General features: G+C 44.0%; 1 protein-coding gene across 3 annotated transcripts in view; it reads right to left on the minus strand.

Moving 5' to 3' along the window:
- LOC113443491 (sacsin-like) overlaps positions 1-13030 on the minus strand; it is a 39625-nt gene that overhangs the window by 13894 nt on the left and 12701 nt on the right. For all 3 annotated transcript variants that reach the window (XM_026711748.2, XM_026711747.2, XM_087918012.1), the window contains exons 4-7: positions 11783-11894; positions 6547-6693; positions 3954-5409; positions 2732-2820 (exon numbers count right to left, since the gene is read on the minus strand). In XM_026711748.2, coding sequence (XP_026567533.1) covers positions 2732-2820; positions 3954-5409; positions 6547-6693; positions 11783-11894 — 1804 coding nt within the window. The remainder of the gene's footprint in view (positions 1-2731; positions 2821-3953; positions 5410-6546; positions 6694-11782; positions 11895-13030) is intronic.

Raw genomic sequence — 13030 nt, forward strand, 5'->3', positions numbered from 1 at the left:
ATCAGAACCCTGCAGATCATGCGACAAGGTCGACTCCTACATCCCAGTTATCAACTTCTACCTGGCTCAAAGACCCTGAGTTCAGATGTACAGATGCCTTGGAGCCAGAAAAACCCGATTTTTATGAACTCCTAGATCCAGATAATGATGGCAACATTTGACCCCTAGTCAAGAAGGTAGAACCGGTCGCCCCTCCAGTTGTCTGCCTAGCAACAACATTTCAACACGAGAAGATAGGCCCCTTGAAATCTGCTTGCTTTGAACGCTTCTCCCGATGGAAACCTCTCATACTGGGAATAACTGTGCTTGTCTGCACAGTCGTCCATCTCCTCGGTCATCGGAAAGGCTTCAAGTCATACTTCCCAGACCTCTGTACTCATGCTGAGAGACAAATATTGTGAAGTGTGCAACAAGATGCATATTCGTCGGAATATGGATGCCTGACTGCGGGGAAACCCATACCACAATCCAGTCCGCTTCTGAGACTGAACCCTTACCTCGATGACTAGGAGGTACTGCAAGTAGGAGGTCGCCTACACAAAGCTGAAATGGACTCAGCCATCAAGCACCCCATCATCCTTCTCATTAACCATCATGTAACGAGGCTGTTAGTACAACACCACCATGAACTAATCCATCATCAAGGCCCCCACTTCACAGAAGGTGCCCTCAGAGCGAATGGACTCTGGATCGTAGGTGCCAAAAGATGTATTACAACTGTTCTGCAGTCTTCCATTGTTGCAAGCAACGAGGCTAGACTCTACACCAGATGATGGCTGACCTACTACCTGAGTGCTTGAGCTCCGAACCACCATTCACCAATGTAGGCCTTGATGTATTCGGCCCTTGGTCTGTGTATACCCGATGGACCAGGGGCGGTCAAGCTAACAGCAAACGATGGCCAGTACTCTTCACATGCCTCAGTATTTGAGTGGTCCATATAGAAATCATCAAATCTATGGATGCCTCTTGCTTCATCAACACCCTGAGAAGGTTCAAGCCCACAGAGGCCCAGTCAAGGTATTCAGATCTGACTGTGGAACGAACCTTGTAGGCTCTTGTAAAGAACTACAAATTGAAGATAGCATTTGCCCTGACTCGCCACTCGATGGCTACCTTAAAGCCAACAAATGCACATGGATATTTAATCCTCCCCACCCATCTCACATGGGAGGAGCGTGGGAACACATGATTGGAATAACTCATCGGATCCTTGATTCGATGCTGACAAAAGCACCTAAACTGACACATGAGACTCTGTCTACCCTTATGGCAGAAGTCGTGGCCATCATAAACGGTCAACCTTTAGTTTTGGTCTCTTCACATCCTGAGAATCCGACCATTCTCACTCCAGCTGCCTTGCTAACTCAAAAGACAGGTGATTGGCCCGCGCGCCATTAGGGAACTTTGATTCTAAGGACTTGTACAAACAACAATGGAGACAAGTTCAACAGCTTGCCAACACCTTTTGGAACCCTTGGAAGCAAGAGTACCTGTCTATCCTACAAGACCGCTGTAAATGGAAGACCAAAGAACCAAACCTCGAGGAGGGAGACCTCGTCTTGCTGAAAGACAAGGATGTGCATTGCAACACGTGGCCTATGGGACTTGTGTCTCAAACCATGCCCAGCTCTGATGGACTTATCCGCAAAGTCAAGGTCCTGATGGTGAGGTCACTAGATTCCTCCTGCGACCAGGCCGGTCACTGACCTTGTGCTACTGCGGAGAAGGGCTGAACTTGAAGATTGAACCTCAAGCTTTGCATGCTTTGCTTTGTTTGATGCTTTATTAATGTCTACTGTTTTTCTTAATTATCTAGCTAACTGTTTATCTTAGTAATATAGTTATCTGCTATTCAGTTAGTATTACTGTCTACTGCTTATTTTAGTTTATAGGTAATGTTTTTTCTCTTCTTTTAATAGTGGAATTTACAATTCCAGGTGGGAAGTGTGCTGTCCAGCCAACCCTAGCAATTGTGAGCTGTTCCCTTAAGGGAATGCATCATCGTAAATGTAGTTAAGGTATCCTGGGAAATGTAGTCCATGTCACATGACATTTGTAATCCTAATTGGCTACTAAATTGACCCTCGATTGGTGGGGGAGTTTTCCTCACTCTTGACTGAACTCATGGACTCATGGTAACTGTTCTACTTCTATCGTTACAAGATGGGAGAAAAAGGATGGGAGATAAACCATTTTTTAACCTACAAGACAGATATGCAAAGGATTGGTCATTAAAGAAGAACTTCATCACAAATGTGAGTTATGAGGATACCTGATGAACCAATAAAAGTACTTTGTAATGGATGTTTTGTGGAGTTTATCTATCTGCATCTGTACAGGATACAGAATGTCTTATGTCACGTGATGCAATCAAGTTTGGCCCATTTTAGGGGATGATGACTTTCAGTCTGTCTGATCTCAGAGGGCAGCTGGCTGCTGTGTCCAGTTAGATATGCTAAGTCCCATTCATATTGTCCTTCAGGTATATTCCATTAACTCCATCCTCTGCAACCAATATCCCACTGAGATGATGGGAGCTACTAGACAAGACTGCACCCAACCTGTCTAATGGGATGTAACAATTACGTTGAGGAACATGAATGAGAGCCTCAAACCAAGAGAATGCTACTATTGTTTTAGTTGTGGCTCTTCTTTCTGTTCCTCAAGGTTATTCTCACAGCCTATTACACTCCCATTTCTGACATACATGGGAAAGATAACAACTTACCTTTTTTGGCAATTGTTTGCAAATGGTTCAACAACACAGGTTTTAGATCTTTGGGAAGAAATTGATTGGCCAAACAAGGCAAAAGAATTCTGCAAAACCAAGAGAAAAGTTCCATAAATAAATTACAAACTACCAGGAAGGTCAAGAAAATGGGTCTTACTCTATATATTTTAAGGTTGTAAATATTACATCAGCCTATAAAACATAAGGCCAGGGGTGGGATTCTACCAGTTCGCACCTATTTGCTAGAACTGGTTGTTAACATTCTAAGCAGTTCAGAGAACCATTGTTAGAAGAAATTACTGGCCTAATCCTGTAAAGAAGGCAGGAAGGAAACATTCTGGTGCTGCTTAGAGAAACTGCCTCTCCGTTAACCCTTATTACATTCTTGGCAGGACTAGACTTCCTGTCTCAGGAACTTCTCTGTGGAGTTTTTTTCCTTCCTTTGCTGGTACTTTGCTTGTGTGGAGTGACCATTCAAAGTTACAATGGCACTGAAAAAAGTGACTTACGATCATTTATCACATTTAAACTGTTGCAGCATCCCCACAGTTATGAGAGGCCAGGCAAGGAGACGCATGCCTCGATGTGAGTGATATTGAGTTGGCCATGTCCAGCCAATAACATGACCACCAAGCCACACCCACCAACTAAATCACACCCAAAGAAACGATTGTTAAAAAATTTGAATCCCAACCCTGATTAAGACAATCTGGTTTGTTTACTGAATTGACAAGGTTAATCCTTCACACTCTAACTGCCACCACCCTGGACTAAGTCTGTTCCCCTGGATATTATCTTCCATCTTTTTTCTAAAGAAACAAGTGCATGTTCCATTTTCTACATTCTTACTTTTTAGGTATGCTACCTGTTCTATCCGGGGCCCAGCAGTATACCTACAAATTAAAAAGTGACACAGATTTCCATTTACTTTTCTTTGCTTACAACACAAGATATTTTAGGAAAGTACGTCCACTAAAAGATTCAGAGTGTGACATTTCTAAATGCATCTGTTGACACTGAGCTTCAACTACTCTGGAACAAATCAGTAGAGCTCTTCTTCCCTTTATAGTTAAAGCATTTTGAATTTCTATCTTGACAGGAGTTCAAGTCTGATTTGATTCAGATAATCAAATCAGGAAGTACAGTGTGCTGAAGGAGGAAGAAAGGAAAGACAAAATTAGATCATTGGGGGAGGGTGGGATGGAAGAAAGCTGCTCACCTGGGAAAGTCAGGATTCTCAACAAATACAATCTCTCCAGCCTCTCCAAAGCAGGTGAATTGCCCATTGGCTGTTGGAAGCAGGGGCAGATCCTTCAGTTCCAGGTAACATCCATCTTCAACCAAATATTCCAGTAGCAACCTTTTCTCAGACTCTGTGAGGCAATTCCAGATTTTGTCAGCATGTTGCAGAGCCCCTCTCACAAACCCGGCTGTGGCCTCCTGCACTACTGTCCCGTCTTTTGCACCCAATGCCAAGGCTTGACGCACATGATGAGGGGCAGCTGCCAGAGGTGATCCTGCCAAAAGGAGGGCCTTCTCCAGTACCACACCTATAGGCCTATCCAAGACGGCCTTTGGCAAAAGGATGGCTTCAGAAGGATGGAGCAAGCAAGGGTCCCCCTCTCCAACCCTCACCAAGAGTCTCATGTTCCTTAACCTCTGGCATATTTCAGTTACTAAAGGCTTGTACCGGAGTTGTTGGCTATAACTTGGGTCTGGCCATGACCCATAAGGGTCACCAGGACAGGAGGAGGCCAGCACAACCATTTGGCAATAAGCAACAGGCAGTATCTCCTCCATCAGGATGTGGTTCCAGCGGCCTTCAGCCCCCCGCGCCTGGGACCCCTCCTCAGACCACTGCACGTGCCTCCTGTCATCGGTGAGTTGAAAGGGAGCACTGATATGCAGTGGCAATCCAGTGATGTTTTCCTCCGTGGCTGGGAGAGGCAAGACACAGCTAAGGCGCCCAGAGCATCTATCTTGCAAACAGTAGGCCAAGGATAATGCTGGTCTGGATTTCACCTTCTCAGCCAGGTCCCACAATCCTGGGAGGTCAACTTCTTTTGCTTCTGCTGACAATATGAGCCAATCGCAGCTGGCAGCTTTAGCAACCCCAGTACCTTGTAAAGCAAGTGTTTTGATGCAGCCATTGGTCTCCAATGTGGCGCCAAGATTATAATCAGCAAATAATTCCGAGATACTTCTACCGCTACCATGGTTCAGAGATGCTTTGGCTGGTTTTAGCATATCTTGAATAGCATTTGACTCACAATATGGACGAGTTGAGATATCAGCCTTTAGCAGCTCACAGATGGTACCGTCAGACCCAACGAAGCCCAGGGTCAGTTTCTGGATGTTCCGGAGAAACAGCATGCTGATGGGGGCATCATTTAAGAGCGAGTACAGAAGTTCCTGCACCCGTTGTGGACTGTAGATGTTGTCTGAGATCTTGGAAGGGCTCTGCCGAATAGGAAAGCGAAAAAGGGTGCCCGGGAAGTAGCCCTTGACTGCTGGGCAAGGTTTCCCAAGGGATTCTAGTGTTGCCCAGAATGGTTGGAACTGATCAGATGCTTCCTCCCATTCTTCTATACTCCACAGCTGACCTCCTTCCTCTAAGGCTGTTTGCTGTGTGTCCAGCACTCCCAAAAACTCACCAGAGAGAATTGATGGAAAGTCTGAAGGATGAGAAGGAAAGAAATTTCACTTCACAAGAACGAGACAAACACTTCTACTTCTACTACTTTCCTTCTTTCTTATTTCACTCCTTATTAGTCAGTAGTAGTCACTGCCTTATCTTAGTCCTTAACCCGAATAATACTTGGACCACCAGAAAATATTAACGTTGTGGGCCAGATAACCAGGCAATATACCCAAGGAACAGTCAAGCGATTGCGGTGGGATAAAATTGTGCAGAACCAAGTTGAAAATGGCAAAAGGGAATGGCAAAGATCAACCGTCACTGGATTGTTGCTAAGCAAAGAGAAAAAACATCCAGCAGAGTTTAATTTCATTCTACAGCTGTGTCCTAAAATCGCCAAAGTTGAGGAACACAGCTGTAGAATTTATAGCTAAATGTCTATGGTGATTCTCAGTCATCCAAGTCATGGTTGTCCCAAAGGTGTTTTTCCAAGAGGCAACTGGACTTCCTGCTTTTTCTTTGAAGATGTTTTGCTTCTCATCCCAGAAGCTTCTTGGGTGAGAAGCCGTGTGCCTCAACCTTGGCGGTTTTAAGATGTGTGGACTTCAACTCCCAGACTTCTGGGAATTGAAATCCACGCATCTTAAAATTTGTCAAAGTTGAGCAACACTGTTCTAGTGTCTCTTCACTTTACTGGATGCCCACATATCACATTAGGTTCTGACAGCCATTCCTTCGGGTTAAATCAAACCTGGCAAATCACATTGAGGCTTAGTGCCCCATACAAACCTTATTGCGCTAAACCACAGGTATTTCATTCACACTAAGCTACAACTGGCTGGATTTGCACAAATCAATAACTGAAAAGCCATAGTTAATAAATCAGGCAGCACAATGTGATTTGTCTGGTTTTAACTTACAGTTAGGGTTGAAGCTAAACATTAGAGGATCCTTTTGTCAAAAATACCAACTCCTCCCTTATCTAAAATACCGGGAATGTGTCTTGCTGGATTACATATGTACCAGGCAAGCACAGAACTCCATTTTCTGAAAATACTTCAGAATTTTGGAAGCAGTGGTCAAAGGAAACACTACGCGCAAGGAATGTTTTCAGAAATGTCTGTCGGTTTTGAAATTTGCTCTGTCCTCAATCAAGCCACGCACAGCTACTCACCAGTAACATGGTAGACAGAATTGAAGCCTAAGCCGAATCTACCAACAGTAGAAGGATCGTCTTCCTTATGACTGATGCCAGGACTTTTGATCCCTTCCCAGTCATCCTCGGTGAAAATGCCATCATTGTAAGCCAGAAGTGCAGGTCCTAAGAGAGGAAAAACATGGATTTAAACATACTCCTTTCTTAACAGTAAGAGATTACAGGGTCATAAAAGGGAGTTTATTCCACCCCCAAAGATCATTTTCCCAGCCCACTTTCTGGTTCCTCTACCCCATGCACTCCTCTTCTTCATTTCCATCAACCTCTGAATGCTGCAAGTGTGCAGGGAATTCAAATAGGCCAGTCAATCTTCCCTCCAACCAATCAGAGGAGAACATAAATTGTCATTCAGTCAAGGCTCCACCCCCCCGAACTACATCAGCTCCTGGAGTAAGAAACTTCCCTCTTACGAGCTGTGGTGGTGCAGTGGTTGGAGTGCAGTACTGCAGGCTAATTCTGCTGACTGCCGGCTGACTGCAATTTGGCAGTTCGAATCTCACCAGGCTCCAGTTTGACTCAGCCTTCCATCTTTCCAAGGTAAAATGAGGACCCAGACCGTTGGGGGCAATATGTCAACTCTGTAAACCGCTTAGAAAGGACTGTAAAGCACTGTGAAGTGGTATATAAGACTAAGCACTATTGCTTCACACACCCATTTTGCGCAAGTTGTGGTTGTCCTCTGAAGAGAATGCTTCTAACTGCCAACTAAACATTGACTATTGAAATGTGCTCTACATGGGGCTACCCTTGAAGAGTATTTGGAACCTACAGCTGGCATAGCGGATACTGCATGGGATTCCTAGAGTGGCCCATATTACACCACTGTTCCTTGTGCTGCACTGATTGCCAGTTTAATTCAAGGTGTTGATCTTAGCTTTAAAGCCCTGCATGGAATGGGTCCAGGCTATCTGAGGAACTGTCTCACCCCAATGGGATTGGCCCACCCTTCACCCCACCCTAACCGAAGCAGCATGCTGCAGACCCTGTTGGTTAAGGAATTTTGGCTGTTGAGGTCCAGAAGAACAGCCTTTTCTGCAGTGGCTTCTCTCCTGTAGAACACCGTGACCTCAAGGTGAAATTTACCCCACTCTTTTGGCTTTTTGAAGGGCCTGAAGACCTGACTCTGCCAACTAGCTTGGGGCCCCGATGGGGGCTGATTCTGGAGATAGTTAATGGACTAAGAGAACTCTACCTTCTCCCCATATACATCTTGCTCCCTTCCTTCCCGTCTTGACAGTTTTAGATTAATTTAAATTAATTTGAGTATTAATATTTATTGTTTTCATGTTTTATCATTCTATGATTATAAGTCACCCAGAGTTGCTTCAAGGAGACATCGGCAGCTTTGAAGTTTAAATCCTATCCATCCATCCATCCATCATTTTTCCCAACTATAAATTCACACTCATAATTGAGATAATGAAAGAAACCAATTCTGTGGTGGTATCTTGTCAGTCCTTCAGGCAGGACAAATAAAAAAATAGGGCTGGGATTTTAAGAATAAATAATTGTAGTAAAATAGAATTGAGTCAAACTCTTTAAAGTATATCCAAGTTTCTCTCTATCCTATCTTATAATAAGCAACATCAAGGCATGGTTATTTTGACTTTCCTCCTTTTCTGGTCATTAAATACCACTTATTCAGCATTTAAATCTGAACAGCTGCTGAATGACTGGACATTAAATGAAAACTACCTTGTTTCCCTGATGGTAGGGGGATTTTGCCTCCAAAAGAGGCATTAGATTTAATTTTCAGGGGATGTCTTCCACTGTCTAATCTCGAGCCCATGGCATTAATAGCCCCACCCAGCAGGAGACAATGTGGCTTCGGAAAGGCCTCTGATAGTGAAAAGGACGCCCAGACATCAATCCGGAGCTCATTTCTTGGCTGCAGAGGCCTTTCCTGATGGCTCTGATGATGGAATGGAGGCTGGGGGCAATGCGCACAAGTGGTTATAGAAGTGGGTCAACGAGGCAAGTGTCAGAGTATGGGAGGCCTGGCTGTAACTGTCCTAAAGTAAGTGGGTGTGGGGCACATGGGGCAGCTCCACACACTCCCATCCTCACCCTAGCTTGATTTATACCCATGTGCCTCGCCCCACCTCGTACAACTAGGTGCAAGAGAGTAGACGGGGTCTTAACTAGGTCTCATTTTTGGTTAGGCTTATATTGGGAGCATGTGTATACAAAACCCGAACTAGGGCTTATTTTCTGGATAGGTCTTAGTTTCAGGGAAACAGGTATTTCCATCAAAACTGGATATGTAGACCCAACTAGTTAACTCAGAGTTACAGTAAGCCTCCAAAAAACCCATTCTTGTCAGCCTTCTCAAGTGGGCCAGTTAGGAAACATGACCAGATGTGCCAATTTATTGTAGGTCTACCTTAACAGAATCTTGCTAGTTCAAAAGTACAAGTCTCCTGCTGTCTTTCTTGCTGCCTTAAGGGAGAGAGCCTTACGAGTCTCTTTCCCCACCCACTACACAGCAGTGGACTATACCCTCTCTTATCTGACCATTCCCTAGGCAACTTCTCTTCTTTCCAGCTCCCAAGGTCATTCTCATGAACCATTAGTTCTGCTGTCCTGCTGCTGAAGATGTGGGCAGCAATTTGGTGGGGTTACCCCCTGCAGACCTGCAATCTGATGGAAAGGAAACTCTTCAGCTGCTGTCAGTGCTTCCAAGAAAAACCAGACAGGAAACAGAACTAGGTGAACAAATTCTACCTTATTGTAAGGCTACACTAACAGAATCTTGGAAATCTGAAAGCACAATCTTCCTACCTGCCACTTTTAACTGCTTCACCCATTAAGTCAGGTCTTTCCTCAGTTTCTTTCTGCAACCCTTAAGCGACTGAGGGCTCCCGACCAACTTGTCTGATGGTTTCCTAGGCATCCTCTCTCTCCCCCCAAGGTCACCCACGCATTCCACCTACATCTATACTGGAGGTGGGGCAGTGAGCTTTTTGGTGCTGGAAGAATTGACACCAGGCCCTCCTGCTTCCCCTTGTTTTTTCTGCCCAGGAGGGAGAAAGGATCTTTTATGACCATTTCTCTGATCTCAGGAAACGATGGCATTGCGGGAATGGGAAACCGACCATAAGCGGCATGAGAGAGTAAGCCAAAAATGATTCCATTCTGGTAGACCTCTAATCTCGCCAACTTCCTGGAACCAGAAAACTAACGAAAGATCCACAGACTTCTGTGGCCAGGAACTGATACCAAATGAGGTACAGGTAGTCCTTGGCATACAACCATTCATTTAGTGACCATTCAAAGTAGCTTATGACCAGTTCTCATATTTACAACCATTGTAGCATGGAAAAATAACCTAAGCCCCAAACTCCCTTGAGATGGTCTGATGCAAATCACAGAACTAATGTTTCAGCTTTTTTTTTGTGGGGGTGGGATGACCCTTGTTTGACTACTAAAAACAACATGGAAACATCTTGATTGCCACCAAGACCGCAGGTGGAGGAGCCCAAAGCAAAAAACAGCCATTGATAAAATGCGATCTCGATTTTACAAGCTGAATACAGGGTTTGACCTTAAGAGCCAAGGTAGCTCAGTAGTTAGCGTGCAGTACTGCAGGCTACTTCTGCTGACTGCAGGCTGTTTGTAATCTGGCATTTCAAATCCTACCAGGCTCAAGGTTGACTCAGCCTTCCATCTCCTTCGAGGTGGGTAGAAGCGGGAACCAGAATGTTGGGGAGGGGGGCAATAGGCTGACTCTGTGAAACCGCTTAGAGAAGGCTGTAAAGTCCTGTAAAGCGGTATATAAGTCTAAGTGCTATTGCGAGTGCTATCGATCTAAGCGTCACCCAAGTTATTTGCATGGAGGTTATACATAACATCAGTATAGCCAGTCTGGTCAGCTAGTTAAGGAATCAGTGGCAAATGACTTCTGGGGGAAGAGAGAAAGAGAGACTTTCAGATCAAAACTCACTTAAAGGGTGGTGTGGGACACAGAGGGGGTGATTTTGTAGGCATCTTAAATTAGGATGTTCATGAGGAACCCCCAAAATCCAGTTTATTTTCAACATTCTCATGTAAGAACTCATACAGACAGTCCTTGGCTTATAATTTTTCATTTAGTGACTGTTCAAAGTTACAACAGCACTGAAGAAAGTGACCCATCACCATTTTTCACACCTATGATCGTTGCAGCATCCCCCATGGTCACAAGATCAAAATGCAGGCACTTGGCAACTGGTTCATATTTATGACTGTCGCAGTGTCCCGGGGGTCATGTGATCCCCTTTTGTGACCTTCTGACGAGCAAAGCCAATGGGGAAGGCAGATTCATTTTAACAACCGTCTTACTAACTTAACAACTGCAATGATCCGCTTAAGATCTGTGGCAAGAAAGGCAGTAAAATGGGGGGAAAACTCATTTAACAACTGTTTTGGGCTCAGCTGTGGTTGTAAGGCGAGGACTAATTCTAAAATAGAAGGCTTTTAAAACTTAATTAAATTAATTAGCGTCAAATTAAATGGGGCAACAGGTCCTGCTGCCTGCAAAATGAGGGGACCCCTGTTGTCTAATGTACATCTAATAGAAATGGGAAAACCATTCCTTAAACCCCTTAACAATACAGGTAGTCCTCGACTTACAACAGTCTATTTAGTGAACTTTCAAAGTTACATCCCTGAAAAAAGTGACTGATGACTATTTTTCACACTTACGACCATTGTAGCATTCTTATAGTCACGTGACCAAGATTGGGCGGCTTGGCAACTGACTCATATTTATGACGGATGCAGTCTCCCCAGATCATGTGAACACCTTTGGAGACCTTCTGACAAGCAAAGTCAGTGGGGACGCCAGATTCACTTAACAACCGGGTTATTAACTTAACAACTGCAATGATTCACGCAACAACCGCGGCTAGAAAAGTTGTAAAAAGGGGCAGAACTGCCTTAACAAATGTCTCACTTAGCGACATAAATTTTGGGCTCAATTATGGTCTTAAATTGAGGACTGTCTGTACAATCTCCTTGCGCTATAATATATCCAGTTTTCCTTCTGTCAATTAAATATGGACCACAGGTCTTTGTGGCAGGAAGCCTGCATCCCAAACCCATGTAATATAGATCTCCCCCGCCAGAACCCGCCCACCTACCCCCACTTGACAACTGGAATTATTTCCGGGTTAAGGTGAACAGCTTTTAGTCCTCCGCATGTCCTGCTCAATACCTTGGGTGCTTGCCAGCCCATCAGAGAAAAGGCTTCGTGTTCCAAAACTCCGCTCATCATAGAGTAAAATCACCTCTTCTGCAACGGCATCATCTGCATTCTGGATCAGCTCCTTTGAGAAGAAGCAGAAAAGCAGAGAACCGATTCAGACAGAAACCAAAGCTGATAAATATTAAGCTGTGCCTTTACAAATACATCATTCTTTAAAACTCATCTGAGATGCTGAAATGCTACTTATCCCTGCCTGACTCTCTCCCAAAGAACTTAGGATTTCCTGGGACTTCCTTTCCAAGGTTTTTAGTCTTCATCTCTCCATTTCCTTCAGTTTTAATCTACAAGAGTTCCTCACTGTGATAAACACGAGAGATTAAATGTGCAGGCGAAATGTAAGTGTGTTTATTCGTGTGCAAATAGTTCTTGTTTAGTGAACATAACTGGGACCGGCAGCTTTGCAGTTAAGTGAAATGATCGCTAGGTGGGAAATCATGTGACTATACTATATTTTCCCTTTCCTCACTTCTCTGGTCTTTGGAATGCTCATCTGGTGCTGTGATGAATAACAATAAGGGAATTAATATTTGTATTTACATTCATTGGATAGGAAGGGATTACAGGAGAGTAAGCAAGCACACAGTAGTGAACATGCACTCAAAGCGATATGCTGGTACAAACAGCCCCATGTACTCTTTGTGTGTCTGCTTACTCTCTTGCAATCCCTTCCTCTCCAATCCCCAAGGGGGAGAAAGAAAACCAGATAAGGAACAGCACAATGCATATGGACTATAATTGTGGTCATGTAAATGAAATTGCTGCAAGATTGTAAAAGTGGTCACTGGTTGTAAGTTATTTTCCAGCACTTCTAAGGAATGAGGCAGTCAGTAGGCGGGCTCTACCTGTACATTATTATATGACTAAATGAAACAGGTATACAAAAATATACCTGACCCAAATGGCCTACAACCCCAAAACACCTTTCCTAACTTTCCTAACCTGTTGACCTACCTACATGTGAATGGGAACTGCAGCTGTCAACATTTCCCTTAACGTGGATACCATAACAGTTCTAAAATCCAAAAATTCCCACTATAAACTGAATGCATAATTATGCCCCCTTTTCATGTGTACTTTAACTCTAGTCATTCTTTCAATATGTTCCAAAATTTTTATAAGATAAGTTGAAATAATACATAGATTAAGAGAGATAATTATACTTACTTAGCAGTAAGTCCCAGAGAGGCTTACCATCAA

This window comes from Pseudonaja textilis, chromosome Z, assembly GCF_049901715.1.
Source record: "Pseudonaja textilis isolate UNSWEBS1 chromosome Z, rPseTex1.2, whole genome shotgun sequence".
NCBI lineage: Eukaryota > Metazoa > Chordata > Lepidosauria > Squamata > Elapidae > Pseudonaja > Pseudonaja textilis.